The sequence below is a fragment of the Sprattus sprattus genome, assembly GCF_963457725.1.
Source record: "Sprattus sprattus genome assembly, chromosome: 6".
In the NCBI taxonomy this organism is placed as follows: domain Eukaryota; kingdom Metazoa; phylum Chordata; class Actinopteri; order Clupeiformes; family Clupeidae; genus Sprattus; species Sprattus sprattus.
This window is the reverse complement of record NC_137925.1, coordinates 4,889,376-4,912,750: the sequence shown is the minus strand read 5'-3', so window position 1 is coordinate 4,912,750 and position 23,375 is coordinate 4,889,376. Positions and strand designations below refer to the sequence as shown.

Sequence of the window (23,375 nt, the reverse complement as noted above, 5' to 3'; positions counted from 1 at the left end):
TTTTAATTTCGCACATGGAGTTTCATAAATGGGTTAAATCCAGTAACCCAGTGACACTGAAGTGATCAATGTAGTGGACCGGTTGTGATGTTTTTCACCAATGGGACGGAAGTGTGTAGCTTAGGGTAGTGTCTCTCGCTGACATGTGGCCACTGGGCAACGGGCCATAAACGCAGGCGCCTCTCCTCAAAAGCCCCACGCCAGCCAGTCCGTCCGACACAGCACTGAGATCGGCAATGATGCGCCCTCGCGCTCTGTGCCTCTCGGTTGGGATGTTGTGGTGCGTTTCTCGGGCTGTGACAGAATACTCATCCAAGGCTGACCTGGAGTACGAATTCGGTGACTACCGTGGCAAATGGTGTATCGATGAACATGGCTTCGTGTATGGCATCGGCGAGGTCTATTACCCAAGCCGACTCGCGTGCCCCTGCACCTGCACCGAGGACGGACCTATTTGTGTCAGACCGAAATGCCCGCGCATCCACCCGCGCTGCACGCGCATTAAGTACAAGTCCTGCTGCCCTGTGTGCGAAGCGGTCAGCAAGGTCTGCATTTACGGGGGCAAAACTTACAGACCTCTAGAGGAGTTCCAGGTGAGACGCTGTACTGAATGCTTTCAGGAATTAAAAGCAAATATGTGCCAAGGCAGTCATATGTATGACAATGAGAGCTATGTAAACGTGAGAAAAACTTTCTTAGGTGTTTTTGAAAAGGCTCTTTAACTTAGTTATCTTGGCGGTTTGGTGAGTAACGTCTTCCATTTGGAGCCTGTATATTTTCCTACATAATTTCACCGGAGTGCGACCCAGTGGCACTATACACGTACACTTGTTTGTCAGCTATTGGGTTAATCCTACCACCTGGGGTCAGGAACAAGTGATTTTTTTTTTCTGTTATGTAACATGGTTACTGTTTGGAGAACTAAGAGTAGTGTTTGCCGTGTGCCATCTCACTTTGTTCATAAATGTTGTATGACGAGCCAGTCTAACGGCCCAAACCATGAAATAATATCCAACAACGGTTATCTGGCATTAAAGCGCACAGCTAACGTCGTTTTTCTTTTCAAGTCTTTTGACACCCTCAAAAGCCTGCTCTTCTGCTCAGAGTGACCTTAGGGCACCTGTACGTTACAGATAGGAATTCACTTCTCAAACTAGAGCGAGTCTTTTTAAATTAAGGTATTCATAAAGGTGATTAAATATTAATGAATTTGATCATTTTCAGTGTTCCAATTATCTTCATCCCTTCAATAAGAATATGTAATTAATTTGATTGAAGAAATAGCTTTCCCTGTTCTGAGTACTGGAAGTTGTCAATTGGCAAAAATGGGATCAAAACTCAGCAACTTTCAGTGAGTATGCCATGAAATGAATGATCTAGATATATTTCCAGAGATCTCCTTGTGCACTGAGCATGTGTTTGACACAGAGCTCTGCAAATCACCATACCTGTACCTGAGCACAGATTTGACACAGGCTGAAAATATCATGTTTCATCTTTCATTACTGTGCCTCCAATAAATGAGACGATACATTAACAATTCTGTCATTTCCAAATTTTATTTTTGTGATTGGCCATTTGTATTTGCTTTTAAACGTTTGTACAGGTTACCAGTCACAGGTCAAAGCATTTACATGGTATAACCATCACAAACATATAAAAAAAACATAGTGGAATTTATGCATTAGTGCTTGTATACACTATTTGTGCCCACATAGAGACACCAGACAACCACAACAACAACAACAACAACAACAAAAAGACCTAACATTCAAAAAACCTCAGAAAAAAAATATACTGTATACAACAAGAAGAATAGACATATGGTTAAGGGGGGAAAGGGGGGGAGGGTCTTTTTTAATTTGAATCAGAGGAGCACCTTGCTGGATCTGCACTGTTTGGCATGGACCCCACTTCTGTCTTTAGTAACAGATGTCCTATGGCGATGCTTTTCTCTAGTTATCTCCGTGTGAGCGGTGTCGCTGTGAGCCCAACAGAGAGGTGTACTGCACCATATCTGGATGTCCGGCTGTGCACTGTGTAGACCCAACATTTGAGCCCAACCACTGCTGTCCTGTCTGCAAATATGGTGAGTGACTTCACAAGTATACATGCATATTGATAAAGTACAAAACCTCTCCCACACATTACCCTGGACATTATTTACTAGACTCATACTGTATATACCTACTGCAGCAGTTAAGGCATAAGAGAAAAATATATTAAATGCACAGTCATCCGCCTGGGTAGAGACATGGGCCTGCTCTCATCTGAGCATCATATTTGGCAAAAATACCTACATGAATATGTTATGGTGTTTTAAAATACTTCTCTGTAATTCAGCTTTGTTGTATGTTTATCTCTTACGTAATTCCAAAGGACCCGCTGGCGATTGGTTGACAGTCAAGTGGGACGCTGGGAATTCTTTGTAATTGTATTGATTGGTGGAGGCCCTGTGTGTGTATTATGGGATGGGATATTGGTGCAATGGAAAAGGCGTGACGCAACAGAGTGTGTGTGTGTGTGTGTGTGTGTGTGTGTGTGTGTGTGTGTGTGTGTGTGTGTGTGTGTGTGTGTGTGTGTGTGTGTGTGTATGTGTGTGTGTGTGTGTGTGTGTGTGTGTGTGTGTGTGTGTGTGTGTGTGTGTGTGTATTGCTCAATAGACTAAATGGTCCACACCAGTATTCAAAGCAGAAATAGAATCTAGCACATAGCCACATGGGGCCACTCTTCAACAGAAGGCGTGAGAAGAACAGATTGTGAGTGTGTGTATGTGTGCATGCGCATGCTCGTGTGTGTGTGTGTGTGTGTATGTGGCTTTGCAAGTGCATGCGTATGTGGGTCCGTGTGTGTTGTGCTGCTTTTATATTTTGTTTGTGTGAGGAAAAACCAAGAAGTAACAATGACTTGAGCAGTAAATCCAACACAATCACAGCCCTTCAATTACTTTACTGAGGATTACAGATGATTGGTGTTGGAACAGGAATCAACTCACTATGAATGCTGAAATGGTGGGATAAACATTCTCGAGGACTGCTGTAGCATCATTTCAAAGCCTCCGCAATGCTCATCACACTGAAGTCACACAGAGTTTAAACCACAGTCTTGTGGGCGATAAGGCAGGCAGCCCCATATTTTAAACAACTAGAAACTTCCATCTAGAAGGTGGCAAAGTGTCTTTGAAAATATTACTGATTACTCTAAAATCACTGCCCCGTTTCTGCTGCCACCTTATAAGACATCCAGATTTTCAAGTTAAAATGCATTCTGCGTAATCCTTGCAAGCGATCAACAGAGGGGCATTTATTCATCTAAAAATAATTTTCTTGTTATCATAAAAAGAAAAGAAACAAAGGCACACTGTTTTAAAGTGAAAAATTGAAGAAAGATTTGATAGGGCATGGTAAAGAAGTTAAAAATAAGATGGCCGAGATTAGTTTTTAACTTCTTTGCCATGCTCTAGTAAAGGCTTTCTTAAAGGCACCCAGTGCAACTTTCGAGGCTTAAAAATAAACATTCAATTTCTAGTCTTTTTTACACGTAGTAAGTTTCAATAACTCCATACGATTACCTTTCGACATTCAAGGAGCAAAGATAAGACGTCGTTGTGTGGCGAGAACTGATAGAAAATCGATAACAACAACAATCGCCGCCATTTTCTTTATTTTTTGTAACCTACAATAAATAAAGCAGGATTCCAGTCAATGGAAAAATGGCATCTCCCCACCGGCGATTGTTGTTGTTTACGATTTTCTATCAGTTCTCACCACACAACGACGTCTCATCTTTGCTCCTTGAATGTTGATATGTAATGGTATGGAGTTATTGAAACTTACTACGTGTAAAAAAGACTATAAATTGAATGTTTACTTTTCATTGAATGTTTATATAAAGTTGCACTGGGTGCCTTTAAAAAAAAAAAATTATCATACATCTGCACCCTCTACAAAGAGCCCCTGTTTAAAGAGCAAACTGAGAAAAGACTCAGAGTAACGCTCCTACCTCCTAGTCAATTAGGAGTCAAAACAGAAGATGAAAAGACAGCAAAATACATGATGAGGAGGAATTACTGCATTGTTTCAAACTGACAAAACTCCAAAGATAAACTCCTGGTGAACACTCTCACTGATCACAAAACATTTCTACTCTCTCCATTACCCAGGAGCAAACTGCTTTGCAGGGAACCGTGTGATCCCGGCCGGTGAGCGCGTTGACATAGACGAGAGGACGGTGTGCTTCTGCACCTACCGGGATGGCACGTGGCAGACCCACCCTCACGCCTCCTGCGAAACACGGCAAAACTCTGACAACGAGCTGGGTGGAACTGAAGCATCCTCGACACAGATGGAGGAGGGCGAAAGGGAAAGCGCGGTTGAGATAGAGTGGGAAGTGGAAAGGGAGAGGGAGAGAGACAGAGAGAAAAAACGAGAGCGCTCACCTAGGTTGGACTTTATTCCATGAGAGGGGGGGGGGGGGGGTTGTGTTTTTCTGGCTATGGCAGACTCCTGAGAGGAAGGTGGCCAGGTGGGCGACGTGCCGAGAGCGAACACCTGCTGAGCGGGCATGGTTGCCAGCGTTGACTTCTGCCATGCTGCCCTCCCCTTTCCGGACCCCCATATGTTGGCAATTCACATTAGACCAATGAAACACAGTGTTTCCATCTGTAGTACACTAAATGTGACACGTTATAGTGTTGGAGATCCAATACACACACTATCTCTCTCTCTCTCACACACACACAAACACACACACACAAACACACACACACACAAACACACACACAATGTTTGTTTTGTAAATATGTGATTGAAGTAGAATAGACACAGGCTGGAGACATCATAGAAGAAACTAAACAAATCGTGACAAAACACTACACATAAAATGCATAAAGTGCACAACAATTATATCTATAAAGGGCTAAGAATAATTTCAAGTAAACATGCATAGGGCTAGAAGTGGTGTATCAAAATCAGTTTCCATATGTTCAAAAATTTCCAAAACTCTAGAAGCTTTCATTCAGATCTTCCTCACCTGTTAATCCACATTCATATTTCTTAAATGCTGTAATTACTTTAAATAATTGCCATTAACAAGTAGCCTGGTATAATAATTGTGTTTCCTTGATACTTAACCCAAGATAGAAATTAACTAAGCAGTTACCAGTATTTAAGCTGTTCCCATAGTTCAGTACTGTGTTTGGGTTTATGTGATTGTGTAATTATATGTGTGTGTTTTTTGTGTGTATGTTGTTTACTTGCGCAAAAAATATGTATATTTCATTGGTGTTTTACTATATTTAAAAATAATGATGGTTTGTCAAGTGAACAGTGATGATTAAAATTGGCTGAATGATTGAACCTTTGATGTTTTAGTGCTTGTTGTGGGTATTTACAGTTCATGCTCCATGAGAGTATGTGTTCGAGGATTCTGTATTACGTTTAAATATTTTTTTCAATATGATAAATGATTATTATTAATTAAATACCCATTTACAAAAAAAAAAGGCACTATTGGAACACTTTTCTATTGTTGCTATTGTTAAATTAGCTACCATGCTGAAATGTGAGGATGTAGGCCTATGGTACACCACCATGGACATGATGTACTTTAAAGGCCATAAGCCTGTTAAAACACATACAAGGATTACTGTCAGGCCACATTTCACATTTTTTGTGATTGCACTTTTTTACTATTTCTCTTTTCTATAACAGGCAAATGCAAACCGGCTGTAAATTAGATTGCATGGTATATGGTTACCACAATTACATTCATACAGCCTAATACTGACATTTGATTGAAAATTGATGAAAAATGAATTATTCTTCGGTTTATTTTTCTGGGTGCTACGGCCAACTCTAGACATCGGGGCCACTGCAGAGAACGTCTAGTACCATAGAAACTAAAGTTTACCGTCGACAAGCGGAAGCAACGTCTGCAAACGCTTATATCCCAGCATTCCTTTTTCCTCCTCCCTCTTTCCCCCTCAGCAACCATGTCTAAGAGAGGTAAGAGGCCGCAACTGAAATCAACATTAATCCTGTATTTTAAAATGCACTAAAATGCGAAATTGAAGGTGTAGTACATAGTCGTGTGGTTTTTCGTCAGACTTCTGCACATATTTTATCAAAATTGTTGTTCAATGTAAGTTACAAGACATGTACATTTGCGGAAGCTGACGGAAGCCATGTTTTCTGTTAACTAGCAGATCAAGCTAGTCCTTTTTAAAAGAACCACCACATTAATGGTGTTGGCTTACTAACCAGTAATACATGTTTCTTTTCATTTGCTGGTTGTGTACATATTTATACGTTATGGTGTTCGCTGAACGTATACTTTGTGTACATTGGAGTGAGCCCTGTCAGAAATGGCTAGGCTAAGTAACGTTAGCCTCATTTGGCGTGAGTTTTTGCATGCGGGTAGTGGAAGTCTGCAGCATTCAACGGTAGTGATACATGTGTGTGTTCCTGTGTAGTGTAGTGTTGTGTTTTATTCTCTTTCTGGCGTGGGCAGATATTGATTTTTAATGTCAGACAAGACATCTGTGATTTGGAGGTTAACTAGTAGCGATAAACCTCGTTGTGTCCAAGTTGCTTTTTACATTAGCAAGCTAAGGCTGGTCCTCGTAAGCAAAGCTATAGTTGCGCTACGTCAAGGTAGCAATACCACATATAATCTCGCACAGTTAATTGGAACGCCGGTCTGGCCCCCAAATAAGTCATTGATTGCTTACTATTGAGGTCTTATTTTCTCTCCCAGGACGTAAGTTTTCTTGTGGCCCCCTTCTTAAAAGCACTTGCTTCGTCTGTTCTATGGCTTAGTGAGTTGTCGACGAAGGGAATATTAAACCCCATTTCTCTTGGGTGAGATGGCAGTGCCTTGTACTGAAATGATCTCAATCCGGAATGGAACACTGTTATGATAACACATGTAAGGAACAGGTATGCGAACAAATCTTAGGCCTGCTCACCTTTTCACTCTGTTTTTTTCTTGTACTGGCATGCTGGCCTTTAGATTGTGTTTGACTCTGCATCTGCGTCTTGGGAGATTTGACAACAATCAACAGTGCTACAGTTATCAGTGCTATTGCTTACTACTGTTTCTGTCCTGCTTTTCTCTCAGGACGTGGTGGGTCATCTGGAGCGAAGTTCCGCATATCACTGGGTCTCCCAGTGGGAGCGGTCATCAATTGCGCGGACAACACAGGTATGCTAATGCAACTACACCTGGAGGAAACCTGTGCGTGTTTACATGGAATTTAGGCAAAATTATGTATGTCTGTTGTGGTGAGCATTAAGTTGCTGCCTATACCCCTTCTTAAAAGCACTTACTTTGTCTGTTTAGTGGTTGAGTGAGTTGTCGATGAAGGGAATAGCAAAAGTCATTGCTTGTGGGTGAGGTGGCAGTACCTTGTACTGTACAATCTCAATGAGTGATGGCACATTCAGATATCTAATAGTGATTTGAATTACAGAATGACATTAATGCAAATGCTAGACCTTTGAGGGTGTTGCACATGGATATCCTGATATGTTCTTTTTGACTGTAGGTCTTATACACTTCATTGTTAATTTCCCATACATTATGGTTTTCATTTTAGCCCATAAATGATGTGTTGGAGAGATTTAGTGCTTTTTGCTGTTTGAACACTAGTCATGTCTTAGTCAAAAACTTGTCCTTTCTTATGACCAGGCGCCAAGAACCTGTACATCATCTCCGTCAAGGGCATCAAGGGTCGCCTGAACAGGCTCCCTGCTGCAGGTGTGGGTGACATGGTGATGGCCACAGTGAAGAAAGGAAAGCCAGAACTTCGAAAGAAGGGTAAGTCTGCAGTCCCTCAACTGTGCCATTATGCATAGCCACTGGACTGCATTATGTGACTACATCCAGGGCTCATCTAATCCCTCTCAAACCACAGGGTCGTGTTTATCAAGCAACTTTAAATACAACTTTGGACATAATAGTTTTTCTCAGTTGCACTTTGACTTCAATTGAATGTGTAGCATTGTATGTGAGGAAATCACATTTCAGTTGATCTGCATTCAGTTCTCCATCAAGTCTTGCACAATTTGCGTACATCTGAAATACAAAAGCTCTGCACCAATAACTGCCTAATGACTGTTTTAGACATGTATTATACAAATCATGTCTGTCTGGGCCATTAACTACAATCTAAATATAATCAGTGGAAGTTATCTATGCAGATGAGATGTGCTGTTCCTAGTTCGAATGTTTGAGGGAATTGAAAGGCTGTTGACAATGAAACTTTGCGTTACGCAACCAGGAAAGTGAAAATAAAATGGACTTCAGATTTTGATGAGTAATTAAATATTTGACTTTAGAGTGATGAAAGGTGGGTGGCTAAAGTGTTGTAGACCCCTTCTTAAAAGCACTTGCTTCGCCTGTTCTGTGGCTTAGTGAGTTGTCGACGAAGGGAATATTAACCCCCATTTCTCTTGGGTGAGATGGCGGTGCCTTGTACTGAAATGATCTCAATCCGGAATGGAACACTATTATTATGATAATTAATATCAAACACATATGCAAGAAAACTGGCAGAATTTTTAGTTTGTACAGTTTAAGGTTTGGTGCACTACAACATCCTTGTGTTGTACTGTAGAGTTGACATGAAAGGCTGTTATAGATGGCTGGAAAAAGCTATTGGCAATTAAAGTTTCCTTTACCCAACCAGGAAAGTGAAAATGAAATGGACTTGAATATTCAAATTGTTCAATTTACCCATTGCAATGGTCTCAACCATATTGGCTTATTCCTAATTAGGCAAACGTTTTCTGAAATGCGTTTGTGGAAATGTAGTCGGGCGTAATGAGGGGGAAGTCGTAGTGCTTTAGTATAAATGAGAGCGCTCTAGTGTCAGTTTTGAGCTGTACTCGTGGTGCATGGATCCATGCCTTCTCCAGAGAGATCATTAACGTTAAATCTAAGGCCTGCTCCCCTTTTTACTCTGTGCTTTTACTTTTAATGGCATGCTGGCCTTTTGATTGCGTTTGACTCTGCACCAGCGTCTTGGGAGATTTGACGTTATTACTATGTAGTACATTATTTATTATTTGACTATATTTAACATGCAGAGACGCTACAGTTTTCACTGCTGTTGCTTACGTCTGTTGTTTCTCTCCTCACAGTGCATCCTGCGGTGGTCATACGACAACGAAAGTCGTATCGGCGAAAAGATGGCGTATTCCTATACTTTGAAGACAATGCGGGGGTCATAGTGAACGTCAAAGGGGAGATGAAAGGTGGGTGGCTAAAGTGGTTTTCTTGTTGACCCCCCTTCTTAAAAGCACTTGCCTTGTCTATTTTGTGGCTTGGTGAGTTGTCGATGAAGGGAATATTAAACCCCATTTCTCTTGGGTGAGGTGGCAGTGCCTTGTACTGAAATGATCTCAATCCGGAATGGCACACTTAGAATAATGAATGTATGAAATGCGTATGCAAGAAAATTGGTATTCAAAAGTAATTTAGAATGTCTAGTTTGTACCATTTAAGGTTGGGTGCACTACAATATCTTTGTGTGGTGCTGTAGAGTTTACAAGATTTGCCTTTAATTAAATTGAGGGTGCTGTTGCAAGCTTGGTTTTCCTCTCATGCATATTTTATCTCTACCACAGGTTCCGCCATCACTGGCCCTGTTGCCAAGGAGTGTGCAGATCTTTGGCCCAGGATCGCCTCCAACGCTGGCAGCATTGCCTGATGTTGGCCAGGCTTTGTTTGTTTTCAATAAAACTATTAGAAAGTCTGATCACATCCTGTCCTCTTTCCTTTTTTTATGCCTCAGTTGGCACTTGGTGGAGTTAACCTGTGCATGTTTACAGGGAATTTTGGCAAACTGATGTACATCTGTTGTGGTGAGCATTAAGTTGCTGCCCACACCCCTTCTTAAAAGCACTTGCTCTGTCTGTTTAGTGATTGAGTGAGTTGTCGATGAAGGGAATAGCAAAAGTCATTGCTTGTGGGTGAGGTGGCAGTGCCTTGTACTGTACAATCTCAATGAGTGATGGCACATTCAGATATCTAATAACAGGACGTCATTTATGTAAATGCTAGACCTTTCAGGGTGTTGCACATAGATATCTAAATATGTTCTCATTGACTAGGTCTTTCTAATACACTTCTTTGACTTCCATTGGTCATTTCTCATAGACTTGTTTTTATTTTTGCCCCATAAATTATGTGTTGGAGAGAAGTCCTCTTTTGACCCCTAGACATGTCTCAGTCAAGACCTTGTCTTGTCTTATGACCAAGCGCCAAGAACCTGTACATCATGTCCGTGAAGGGACACCTGAACAGGGACCCTGCTGCAGGTAAGGGTGACATGGTGATGGCCACGGGGAAGAAAGGCAAGCCAAAATTTCGAAAGTAACTCAAGTTTGTTTCCAATAAAAATATTAGAAAGTCAGATCACATCCTGTCCTATTCTTCTTTGTTATGCCTCAGTTGGCCCTGGGTGAAATAAGTCCATGCAACTGGAATGTTGTAAGACAATTGCGGCTGAAGTTATGAGTTTAAGTGGTTATATATAGTCGGAATACTGGTGTTAGTCAAACTTGAGGAAATGTTCACTTAAATCTGAACTACTTTGTTTCCTCTCTAAAAAGATCCATCTGCTTGCTCTCCATCTCCTACATTTTTGAGGTGGATTTATTTTTAATATTTAAGGTGGCAGTAAGTAGTTTGTTCCAAAACTAGCAAGATAACTAAAGACACGCAAACCCCATCAACAGACCAGTTGGCACTGATATAAACTTGTCAACGCACTAACTGGTGTCTTTCGGCAGTATAGCTGGCAATGTGATGTTGCGAAAGCTTTTGCATGGTTTTCCAGCCTGGAACACAGAACTTCATAGTGCATATCTAGGCGGCTGCATATATGAAAAAATAACACCTCACCCAAAAAAATTCTAACAAAAGGTTTCTCAGCTATTTCTTGTAGTATAAGGTGTCCTTAGTAACATACTAAAAGTTTACAAAAGTTTGACCAAGGTGTCATTTTCAAGATGGGCAGGAAGTCCTTAAAATATCCTAACTCCATTTTTTGACCTCGCCAAGTAATCTTGGTGTCTAACCCCATGTTTTCTGGGTCTAAATTGCACTGGCATAATTATATACTTATGGAATACATGATTTTATGAGATTAGCAGGGATGAAACGGTACACCAAACTCACAATTTGGTTTGTATCACAATGTTTAACCCACGGTTCGATACATAGGCTGTGGAGTTTCTGGCCCGTTGCTCGACTCTGAGTGCTGCCAGCTCTCTCCTGTGGTTGTCCTGGGCTTGCTGCAGCTTTTTGACCTGACCGCTTTGCCTATCTAGCGCCTCCTTGTAGTTTTCTCTGTCACTTGGTCTGTTAAGACACAGAGATCTTGCCCTAAGCCATCCCCTCTCTGCTGTGGCTCTCTTTCGGACTGTAGCTTGAAAACAGTCTCCTTGAGTTATATTGTTTCAATTTCGAGTTGTGTGAATTGTTCCTTTATGAGGGAGTTTTGTAGTGGTTGGTCCTGTTCTGAAGAGGGGGAATCAGCTGTGTCCTCTGCTCTGCTATTGACAGTGGGGGCACACTCAGTCTCTCCCTCTGAGGATTCTCGTTATCAAGAGGCTTTTCAATCTCAGCCATTTCTTTCAATTTTTTAAAGGCAACTCGGAATTCTTTTAGGTTTCCCTGTATCATGCCAGTTCCATTCTTGTTTATGTTCACCGTTGTCATTATAGTGACATGGTCATTAGGGTCTTAAATTTTTACTTTGCACCCATTGCATATTCCCTCTTTCTTTACAGAGAAGTGCTTGAAAAAGGAGAAATATGCAATAATTTAAGGGGAATTTTAATTACTTTTAGCATATATATGCTTGTAACCAATTACTTTAATATATCATTGTACTTGAACTCACTTATCTATCTTGCAATATGCTTATTAAAATATTACATGGCTAAAACATGTATCAGGCACCAGTATTCCTGGTCTTGGAGGTAGAGTAATGGTCATTTTAAGGACCTGACGGCCGCCATTTTGAAAATGGGGCCTTTCTTGGAGTCAAACTTTGGTAAACTTTTAGTATGTTTTTAAGTACATCTGATACTAGTGTAAACCACTGAAAAACCTTTTGTTAGAATTTTTTTGGGGTCAAGTCATATTTGCAGCTGACAAATCCTGGATGGCCTGGATGGAAGGGTAAGACACAAATGAAAATCTGTCTTTCACTTGACAAAATTAATTTAAGGATGGTACCAAAGCTAGTGGCCTTTAAAACCATACCCCAAAAAGCGTCAAATTGTTGCATAGTGTTACTTAAAGGCAATTCTTTTTGAAGTAATCTTATCATGTGAAGCCTGTCTGTGCCCTAAACTGCATACGGAAAGCCGAGGGTCTAGGATGCCAGGCTACTGTTGTGCCCTTAACTGTATACGGAACGCAGTGGTGTAGTGGTCCCTGGAGAAGTGGGTATATTCTTAATTTTGCAAACTGAAAAATAAGTGGGTTTACTCCGTATACCTGTGTATACCCTGGACTACACCACTGTCCATGGGTCTAGGATGCCAGGCTACTGTGTCCCCTGGAGGGGGTGTGGCACCTTAGCGAGACATGGATGATTGGGAGTACCCATTTGATAACTCCTGTGACATAGTCATGATTGTTTTTTAAATGATTAAACATTTAGAGGTGTTCGGTGGTGGTGTGGTGAGTGGTGCATTTTGTTTGAGAGTAGTGGCACACTGGGTTCGTACAAGATGAAGAATGTACTGTATATCCCAACCTGTGTCATCAACCCTAGCCAAGGAATGAAAGTCCACAGTGGAAACATTGTTTACTTGGTGACGGTGTAGAACAGGTCTTCACACCACTTTTAGGTCTTCACCCAAGAGAGAGGGGGAGATAACTTGCCAGTCGAAAGAATAATTATGGAACGGATACTATGTATGCGGTGGATAGATTTGCCTAGTACTGACATTGCGCGCTAAAAGGAGTACACCTCCAAATGAGGTTTTGAATGAAAATATTCAGCCTGCGGCGTCTTTGGGGGATAAGGCTGAGGAACTTCATGGGAGTGGTTGGGGGGGGGGGGGAATTGAAAACCAGACTGAGAATCACTACATTTGTTTCCTATTGGCAATCACACCTTGGCCAGAATCTAATCAGAACTCTGCTGTTGCAAAATTGCCTGAATAAATTGAGGCCTTGGAGTCATACTTGTTCTCAAAGCTCTGCATTGTAGTACTGGTGGAGGAGCCAGACACTGGCGCTGTATGGACACAGTGCCCTCTAATGGTGGAAAAAAATGAATGCATAAATATTACACAACAAGGCTGGGTTCTTGTACAGCTTTGGTGGAGAATCAGCTGTAATTATATTGAATATCTCAAAAAAACTTAACAGTGATGATGTTAATATGTACAACACACTTGACATTTGACTTGAAGCTTACTAAAAAAGAAACTCCTAGATTAAACAAGATTGTGCTCTGTAGAAGGCAAAGACCCAAGATGTTTTCCTGGAATATTCTGGAATTCCAACTCGTCAGACGACTTCGAACGGCAGGCCCCTTGCGTCATCCTGTGTTCTGTCTAACCAGGCATTGAGATCGATGGCGAACACACATTTTTTTTCGATTGACTTTGACATACCATTGAGCCACATAGTTTCTGAAAACATGTAAAACATTTCTTAAAAGTTTCTTTCCTTTTTTTCTTTTTTTTTTTTTTACACACACGTATTCTCATAATAGAAACACTTAAATACAATAGAAAAATGAGTCTCTTTGAATTCTGTAGTGAGTGGATCCTGGTGTGGTCTGCAGGATGATTTGTGTCCGGTCTGGGGGCTTCATCAGCTGGTTGTTCTCCACAGCCATTCCCCAGAGGCGCCTGGGACTTTATGTCCTCAGCTGTTTGTGCTGCTATTTCAGAAGCCATTCATTCACTGAAAGGGGAATTACAGACAGACTGGATTTAAAATGCACCTTGGCAAGTCAACCCATTACATTATCTAATGCCCAAGTGATTGCTTTTTGTATGCTATTAACATAGCTGCTGATAAATGTGTTACTTTTTAATAAGCAACCAAATGTAACACTCTAGAAAGTGCAATTGCATTCTAGGCAAATGAAAGGTGTGAAGAAAAGTGTGATACCAAAGCAAAAATGAAGGCAAGAAAATCCAAAGATATATTTGGTAATATAACATTTGTTCTTTCCTCCACCTACCCACCCACACACAAAACAGTATGTGGTGTTCAGATATGTTGGTTGGGTAAGGCACAAACACACATTTTTCTGCATCTTCTAAACAACAAATGCACACATACATACAGTCTGCCTTAATGTAAACTAAACACACACACCTCTGGACCATTTGAAGACAAACACACAAACATTTTTTTTAAATAAACATGTACACACACTTCCTTAAGGTCCAAATAGCAGATAGAAACACACACACCACACAAACATACATATACATTTCCACTCCTGAATGTGCCCACCTCTGTACTGCGGCCTCTGAAGGCGGTTGTTGGGGCAGTCGCGTCCGCGCTGTGTGAAGTTGATGTTGGTGCGGATGCAACGCAGGTTGAGGGCCTGCACCGGACGCATGTTATCACTCATGCTCAGGAAAATGTCAGACGGCTGGTTCTGACTGAGCAGCCTCAGAGACTGCATCTGCGATGCGGAAAAAGATAGAGAGAGGAGAGAGAGAGAGGGAGGGAAGTGGTAAAGAGAGAAGAAGAGAGCATAGGGAGGGAGACATTAAGATAGAGAGAGAGAGGGAGGGAAGTGGTAAAGAGAGAAGAAGAGAGCAGAGGGAGGGAGACATTAAGATAGAGAGGGAGAGAGAGGGAGGGAGGGAAGTGGTAAAGAGAGAAGAAGAGAGCAGAGGGAGGGAGACATTAAGATAGGGAGAGAGAGAGAGGGAGGGAAGTGGTAAAGAGAGAAGAAGAGAGCAGAGGGAGTAAGACATGAAGAGAGAGAGAGGAGGGGTGAGGAAGTCATGAGGAAGAGAGTGATGGTGAAAGATACAGAGAGCAGAGGGGTTTGATGGAGAGATGGAGAGCGAGGGAGGGGGAAGTAGTAAAGAGCGAAAAAGAGAGCAGAGGGGTTTGATGAAGAGATAGAGAGCGAGGATGGGAAGTCATAAAGGAGCAAGAGAGCAAAGGGAATGAGAAAGAGGGAGAGCAAGAGAGGGGGAAGGTGAGGAAGAGGTAGAGGAGTGATGGGGAGAGGCAGCGACAGCAGGTATGTTTGAAAAAGGGAAGACAGAAAGAGAGAGAGGGAGGGAGGGAGTGCAGGAGGCACGAGTTGTATTATTAATTAGGCTAGCAGAGTATTCCAGGGCAGGTGATATCACCAGGGGATACGAGGGGTGGAAAAAAACTGAAAGATGATGTTTATCTGCAAAAGGGAAAGCACCAGATTATAATGAATACATCTTTCTTTTACACTGCGAACACCCTAACAACAGTGGATGTTCACAGACACGTTGTGTTCAGACACGGCTCCCTCTAATTTAACATAAATATCTCAAACCTGGGCCATGCCTCCACTGTCCCCCACTCCACTAAAAACAGTTTAAGCAAGGCTCATTTGAATGAGGTACTTAGCATCCTCGCTATATACCTTAGATGCACTCCAAAGGTCCACCCACTGAATAATTCATTTGTGATGGAGAATAGAACATGAACATGTCAACCACTCAACCAAGAGATCTATAAAAAGCCTATTGGTTTGCGCTGAGCATCATAAAGTATTCCAGCACTGGCTGGACTGGCCACTAGAGGGACTTACTAATCAGCTCCTGCTGAAAGGCTGCAGGCATAAAACACTGGCCAGGTCCCAGCGGAGTGTGTACGTGTGTGAGAGTGTGAGTGTGTGTGAATGTGAGAGGGTGTGTGTGCATGTGCATGTGGCGGCGGTGGTGGTGGAAGGGCACTCTGCAGCCTCTGTTGCATACTAAATCGTTCAAGATTATTGCTATGGTAGGAGTGGTGTCCATGAGTGTGTGTGTATGTGGATGAAATTGTGTATAATGATCTGAACCGGGTTGTTAGCGTGTGAGTGTGTGTGTGTATGTGAGAGTGTGAGTTTGTGTGTGTGTGTGTGTGTGTGTGTGTGTGTGTGCGTAAAGGGGTGTGCCCACCTGCAGCCGTGTAATATACACCGGCTTGTTCATGATTATCCAGGTGGCGGTCTCAAGGCACGGGGGGATGGTCAAGGAGCCCTCGTAAGTGATGAAGCGAGACGTCTCGGGGTAGAGCTCCTTCATGTCCAGGCCCATGAGCAAGAACGCGTCGTCTGAGGAGGGGGAAAGCAGGGAGGTGCACGCCAGCAGCATAGCAGCATAGCGGGGAGACAGAGAAAAGAGAATACAAAACAAAAGATGGCTCGCTTATGGTGAGGAGAAATATTGTTCTTTGAGATTCATGTGGTTTGGGGTGAATACGAATACAAAGTGAATATAAATATCTAATTGTTCGAGGTCTTCGGAGTCATGGGATCATAAGGGGAAGGGAGAAAAAAGAATTGAATGTCAGAAGAACGAGGGGTAAAGCATATGCCTTCAAATACCATAGAGCCCAAGGACACTTACGCTTATAGGTTATTCGTGTGATGGTCTCTCTGACAAGCATGCGGTTTAGGAATGAGTTTGAAGAATCAGCTATCTGTAAAACAGACGGATTTAAATTAACATCAAGCCGTAAAAGCGGCAGAACAATAGTAAAACATCGCTACAGTATTTTCATCACCGGCATAAAAAATACATCAATGGACCACTGAATCTGGTCCTACTCCAAAGAGATCAAAACATCTTACAACTGTGTGTGTGTGTGTGCGCACGCAGGTCTGTGTGTACGTGACAATCATTTTCTATGTGTTTGTGTGCTTCTGTGTGTGTGTGTGTGTGTGTGTGTGTGTGTGTGTGTGTGTGTGTGTGTGTGTGTGTGTGTGTGTGTGTGTGTGTGTGGGTGTGTGTGTGTCTTTTGTGTGTACGTGTGCCAGTGTGTGTGTTTTTCTGCTTTTCCATCACAGCACCACCTGGATGGTTGACTAACCTTCAGGAACATGGACACGACTGCTATTCCATTTGGACTCTTGGCAGCTTCGCTGTAGTTTAAATACAAATCGTGGTTGTAATGAATGAGCTGCACCTACATATGAGAGAGCACAGAGCACGAGCAAAAACGGGAGAGGGAGAGAGAGAGAGAGAGGGAGGGAGAGAGGGAGGGAGAAAGAGGGAGAGTGGTAGAGAAAAGCAAAAAGAGAGAGGGAGAAAACATAATTCATGAGTCACACTTTTTTGTGTTGAAAACCCATTAGTCCACTTGAGTTATTCCAGGGCTTGTTTACAGGCAAAGGCTTGTTTACTGCACAGGATATGAAACAGAGTTTTCTCGTTATTAGTAGAGTGTCGCAGGGAGAAGAAAAAAAATAAAATAAAATAAAATAAGGCTTGCAAGACTGGTGCATTAGTGGCTCTCCAGCCGAAATCAATTTGATGCAGCTAAATGTGGTGCCATGTGGGTTAAGGCTCTGCTGACGCTGCTCCTTATTCCACCCCCCCCCCCCACCCCGCCACCCCACCCCCCCCCCCCCCCCCCCCCCCAGTCCCCCCCACCCCTGCATGGTTCAGATCTCTATCCAGGCTGGTATGGACAGACAAAAAACCACAACTATAGTCATTAATTACAATGAACGTGCCTGTCTCGACTATAATGAAGCTGTTAGGATGCAAATTGCTGGTGCTCCCCAACAACCCCTGTTTTGACAGAAACTGAGACTGTGGATTATGGGAATGAATGATGGTGGTGAGGAGGATAGGGAGAGGTACACCCAGCGATGGGGAGGATCACTGGGGATATCGTTCTCATCTCTCATGTCTCCTCGGGAGCCTCGGTTACGCGTGTGGACTGTAGGAGAAGCGCTTGTGTCGGTGATGGAAGCGCTTGTTCATTGCTAAAAAATGAACTGTGTTTTTGTCTGAAGCTTCCAGGATTCATTCATCAAACAGATGTTTGTTCACATAACTGCCCCAGTTGCGAATTATGTTTAAAATACTGCATCTGGTTGCCACGGAAAAGAAAGAAATATTTTCCCCTTTGGAAACTCCCGGCCGTGCCATCTGCATTAAGATTAGAATTCTCTTTTCCTTCTAGAACTTTAACAATGAAACTACTTGTCCCTTTTTCTTCCAATTTTTCGTGGGCCGAATCGACCACAATAAAGCGCATCCAGCATCACGGCACCGCATCTACGTCAGTCTGGGAATAAGCGAGCCAGCACATTTCTCCTATAATATATTTTTTAAAGTGAGCCACCCCTCTTTCAATCTCATCCCTGCTCTCCTGCCCCGAGCGCAAATCCACAAACGTGGTTTAAGATGCCTGGCCGCAGATGCCTCAAGAGTTGCGCAACCCTGTTAAATATTTAATAGATCTGCTCTGTGTAATTAATAGCAGCAGACTGGAGCCCCAGAATTAATCCTTGATTTTTCTCTCATTGAAAATCATCAAACAGGTTCTGGCTGAGATTCCTATCTCGCCTGGCAAGAGACTCGAGACCAACATCGTTCAGATTTCGGGGCTGTGATCTACTCTGACAATCTGACAGCTCAAGGGTGACATATTGCTGATGAATGATAGGTTTGAGTGAATAGAAATATGAATGGCTGCGATCTGTATTCATGGCACACGCCTATTTGTCCGGAGTAGCAGCGATTTTCACCCAGGACACTGATACACGAGAACAAATTAAAGCAGGCAGTGTATGATGAATGCATACATCTACACAAGTTTGCCCACACAGTACCGAACGACTCTCAGCTAATCCTCTCACTTCTACAAGACATTAAGAAAACAGATTAAGCAAATGATGGTTTGTCTGAAGACTGATGCTACACACTTGGATCTGTTTAATGTAGAACATTCTCTCTGATCCTTGCCCCCATTTGTGCAAATTATGACAATGACATGGGTGATTAGCTCTCATTTAGGATCACACACACATATGCGTTTTATGCCTATACCTGATCAGCAGAGTGTTTAAAGGGATCGTTTCACCCAGTAATGAAATGTATGTAATGGCCTACTCATTCTGTGAGTAGATATAGGCCTACTGCATATTAGATTTTCCTTTCCCCTATGAAACACAAAAATGCTGAGATAGAAGAGTATTAGAGAAGCTGTTTTTTTTTTTTAAACTGTAGTAGTGAATGGGGAATGTTTCTTCTCCAGACAAGGACACTCGACTGAAAGGAACGGAACAGACAACCCAGCCTTTCACTGCTGTCCAAAAGAAAATGTCACATTTTCTATGAAAACTCATATTTTCTTATCGAGCAAGGTGTAAAAATCAATCAAAATAAAGTGAAGACATGAGCAAAGACAGAAACATTGATTTCTGCTTGAAATAACCATTTTATGTTTGAAAATGTCCTTTCATCGAAAAAAGCTCTCGTTTGCAGCAATTAGAAACTTTGCAGCATCACAGCTTGTCTGCTTCTTCACTAAATAGGTCTTGCATAATTTGGAGCGATGCTTTGGGTCGCTGTCTTGTCGTAGGATAAAATTGGCTCCAGTCAAGTGGCATCCACAGGGTGTAGCATGGCGATGGCGTCTCGGTGAAATGGAGCTAAAGCCCCTCTCGTTAAAGATTCATTTCACTCTGTACAAATTACATACTTTACCAGCACGAAAGCTTTCTTAGACCATTTCAAGCCCTCCTATGGTACATTTCATTTCGCTCTGCACCTCACAAGGTTTCCTCTCTGTGATCCAAACACCTCTGATTCGATCTGTCTGTCTAATAACATATAACACTCTCACCTATCATCTAGTATCGGGTTTCTTTTTTTTTGTCCATTTCAGTCTTTTCCTCTCATTAGCCAGTCTGGGATATGACTTTTACTTTGAAAGTGCGCCCGGAAGGCCAGCATTCTAGAGCCTCCTCGCTGCTGACAATGAGACTGGTGTGTTATGGGTTCTGTTTTAATAAAGCTGCCAGCTGAGGACCTGTAAGGCATCCGTTTCTCCAACGAGAGACTCTGCTGTTCAGATCCACCTGCACCGTTGTGTACTGGAACAACCCCCCCCCACCCCCCCCACACACACACTTTCTCTTGGTGTGCTGGTTTAAGCTGGTTTGTACTGTGGGATACTGTGTGCACACCTTTGTACGTTTCTTGCCAGTTTCTTCCATTGAATAGCCGTAAATCTTTAGAACAATAATAGGCCGATGGATTTCTGAAGAAAGCGCTTTCGTTCTAATCAGCCTCAGACCGTGATCAATTCCAGACGTGCTGATGCTCCAGATACTCAAGCAGCCCAAAGAAGGCCAGTTTTACTGCACCCGTAAACACACACACAGCCTTCAGCTGCACCAACATAACTGCAAAAGGGTGTTCTCATGATTCATTTTCATTTTAAACATGAACTAATAACATAATGTGCCATTGAATAAACTACACTATATTTCTGATTAGTTTTAGTTGATCAGTCTGATTTCCAATCAAACATGAGACAATTATTCAGCTATACCAAAACTTGGCACAGTTGAGTAGATAAGGACTTTTATTTTTCAATCTTGCAGAGTTCTCCCTCTTAATCCGAACTGACAGAAAGCAAGGGCAGGCATCTTTTTCAGCACCCCCATACTGTGAATAAAAAAAAACCTTGGTTATGGTGTCGCTGTTGCAGATAAAGCTGTCTCCAGCCCGAGAAAACTGCATTTCTCAGTGAATCCTGGGGTGCATTCAAATCACAACGCTGATTCCTCTCAGGGTTTTTTAAAAATGATGATCTCAGCACTCCTGCATCCTTTGAAAGCCAAGCGTGGTCAAATAAACGAAACAGAAAAAAAAATTCCTTGGTTTCTACTTCTAGAACTCTCCGATAAAGGGTTCCCTGGTCAGTCAGCTGTGAGTAACGTGTCATAACTAGGCCTGAATAACTCTGTGCTGAGGAAGGCTTATGCGTGCAGCTGGTAGCTATTTTAAAACGCGTCTACAAACAAGGCTTTTTGTTTTAAGGGGGGGGAGGGGGCACGCTATGCTCTACCGCACGATGCCACCTTTAGGTCTAGGTAGCAGCTGCCTTTGGAGAGAATCTGAACCGTGCCTGAGCCAGAACCTGATCCTAGGTCAGCCGCTAAGTGGGCCAGTCCCCAGTCTCACCTCTCCAGGGAACGCCTGGCCGTTGAGCAGGTGCTCGGAGCCTTGGTTGTCCTCGCTGCCGAAGTGCATGCGGATCTCCTCCAGCCGGTAGCCGTAGCTCAGCGGCCCGCCGGAGATGTTGACCAGGTGGGACTTATCGGGTCGAAGGGACACGTGGCGGCCGGTGTTGTACATGGTTCCACTGATCTGCGGAGGAAAAACAAGAGTAACTGTGAGGAGGCCGGTGTTGTACATGGTTCCACTGATCTGCGGAGGAAAAACAAGAGTAACTGTGAGGAGGCCGGTGTTGTACATGGTTCCACTGATCTGCGGAGGAAAAACAAGGGTATCGGCGTGAAGAGCTGGGGGGTGGGGGCTAGGGGGGATGGGGGGACTGGAGAGAGAAGAGTGTGCAGCAAGAACGGTGTGCTCTGTTGGCGTGAGTCTCTAAACCCTCCCCCAGGAGGTTCTTAAGTAGTGTACATGATGCTTTCACTGTTACATGTCTGAGTTGGCTACACGTGTGTTATCTTACAGCAGAACACCACATGTGCAGTCTAATGCCATAACCGTGTATCATGTACTCATTACTGTAAACTATATAGTCTATCAGGACCTTAGCTAAAATCAAGTTACATAAACCAGCATGTGTGGTGTGCGTTTTCACCTGAGGCCACAGAGGAAACAAATAAAATCCATGATTTAGATAGAAATAGATATGGAGATTATAGGCAACCACCAAACCGCCTCATACCTGCACACTCCAATAAACGGACACGCACACACACACACACACACACACATTCACACCTGATGTACCTCAGGCAGCTTCCGTACTGAGGAAGAAAACAGACCGGTTATATACAACAACATAATCTAACCGCAGTCGTAACATAAGGTATGCTGTTTCATGCGGCAGCACAGGCAGTTCCTCCGTGAGGAGGCCACTGTGTTAAGTGCAAGGGACGATGATAGAAGAGAGAGAGAGGGGGGGGAGGGAACAGAGAGGGGGAGAGATATGGCTCAGATGATGAAAGATGGCACTTTGAAGGTGAAGGAGAGTTGTGTTCGCAGCTGTCGGCACACTTGCGCATGAATCTTAATAGAGTCGTTTATAACGAGGTAATCTGGTTTGGGTTAGGGTTAGCAGGAGAAATATCGCTGAGGTTCCCGGCAAGGGTGGGGGTGTAATCAATTTTATTTGACACATTGTTTTAATAGGCTTCCAGCGAGAGGCCGTAATTTCCATCATGGTGCATAATGTAGGGGGAATCAAATGAGTGTGAGATAGGGTGGCGGCCAGCCGGAGCAGCCCGGCAGTCTGCTGACAGCATTATGAATTGTGTGCAGCATCGCTGTGACAACAGCTCTAATTACCAGCCAGTACAGTCACTCAACTCACTCACTTCCTGTATCGCCTTGCACCCTGACCTATGGGGCAGGTGGAGCACTGCTCAACACACCTGATAAGCTTAATAACTCTCTCAGTCATGCGCACACACACACACACACACACACACACACACAGACACACGCAAGCACACACACACACACACACACATATGCACACACACACAGACACACACACGCACGCACACACACAGACACACACACACACACACACACGCACACACACGCACACGTTTAAATTTCCTAGTTGCTGTGATGTATTTGTTTTAATTTGTGTGGAAAAAGTGCAGTGTGTTTATAATTGTTGTCAGCGTGGCTCCAATAACTTTATTAATATAATGCAACGCTAATATGTTTTGAGCAGCAACACCACTGCCACCCACCACCTGTCACTTTCTCTATTTCTGTGTGTGTGTCTGCTGGAAGAAGAGCCAGAGAGACGTGGCGTCTTCAGGAATTACGCTCACAGAATCAGTTTATGGATCGGGCCGAGCCACTGTGTTTGGAGGGGAGGCTGTGTATAAACACTGGAGTTTTTTTTAATGCGCAAACACTGAACAGACAGCGAGTTTGAAAAATGTGCTGAAAAAAAAAGTGTATGGGACTAGAATCACGGACTGCACCTTTAAGACTATGAATACTGGCCTGCCACTCAAACAACCAACAACACAGACACCCCATTAGTGGCGGCAGACTCGCATGCACCTTCACATATACTCTCCATTTAGGTCATCTCCAGCATGCACGCACACATGCACACACACACACACACACACATACACACACACACACACACACACACACACACAC

The 23,375-nt window shown here is 43.0% G+C and overlaps 3 protein-coding genes across 3 annotated transcripts in view; 2 read left to right on the top strand and 1 right to left on the bottom strand.

The window, feature by feature from the left end:
* Nucleotides 1-236: 236 nt before the first annotated feature.
* On the top strand, nucleotides 237-4,461 carry LOC308366566 (von Willebrand factor C domain-containing protein 2-like; the record flags this gene model as incomplete). The annotated part of the gene is made up of 3 exons (XM_080840282.1): nucleotides 237-593; nucleotides 1,960-2,089; nucleotides 4,163-4,461. 3 exons carry the CDS (start codon nucleotides 237-239, stop codon nucleotides 4,459-4,461), a joined length of 786 nt encoding a protein of 261 aa, XP_080696408.1.
* Nucleotides 4,462-5,929: 1,468 nt separating this feature from the next.
* On the top strand, nucleotides 5,930-9,763 carry rpl23 (ribosomal protein L23). The gene is made up of 5 exons (XM_080841457.1): nucleotides 5,930-6,005; nucleotides 7,120-7,203; nucleotides 7,690-7,818; nucleotides 9,144-9,257; nucleotides 9,630-9,763. Exons 1-5 carry the CDS (start codon nucleotides 5,993-5,995, stop codon nucleotides 9,710-9,712), a joined length of 423 nt encoding a protein of 140 aa, XP_080697583.1. The 5' UTR covers nucleotides 5,930-5,992; the 3' UTR covers nucleotides 9,713-9,763.
* Nucleotides 9,764-13,352: 3,589 nt separating this feature from the next.
* LOC308366621 (carbonic anhydrase-related protein 10-like) overlaps nucleotides 13,353-23,375 on the bottom strand; it is a 28,799-nt gene continuing 18,776 nt past the window's right edge. The window contains exons 4-9 of the mRNA XM_080840348.1: nucleotides 21,177-21,362; nucleotides 17,062-17,157; nucleotides 16,599-16,671; nucleotides 16,149-16,303; nucleotides 14,500-14,674; nucleotides 13,353-13,938 (exon numbers count right to left, since the gene is read on the bottom strand). Coding sequence (XP_080696474.1) covers nucleotides 13,916-13,938; nucleotides 14,500-14,674; nucleotides 16,149-16,303; nucleotides 16,599-16,671; nucleotides 17,062-17,157; nucleotides 21,177-21,362 — 708 coding nt within the window. The 3' untranslated portion in view covers nucleotides 13,353-13,915. The remainder of the gene's footprint in view (nucleotides 13,939-14,499; nucleotides 14,675-16,148; nucleotides 16,304-16,598; nucleotides 16,672-17,061; nucleotides 17,158-21,176; nucleotides 21,363-23,375) is intronic.

Coding starts and splice junctions, on each gene's coding strand:
- rpl23 (XM_080841457.1), top strand. Junction 7,819..9,143: donor GCCAGAACTTCGAAAGAAGG/GTAAGTCTGCAG, acceptor CTCTCCTCACAG/TGCATCCTGCGGTGGTCATA. Junction 9,258..9,629: donor CGTCAAAGGGGAGATGAAAG/GTGGGTGGCTAA, acceptor TCTCTACCACAG/GTTCCGCCATCACTGGCCCT.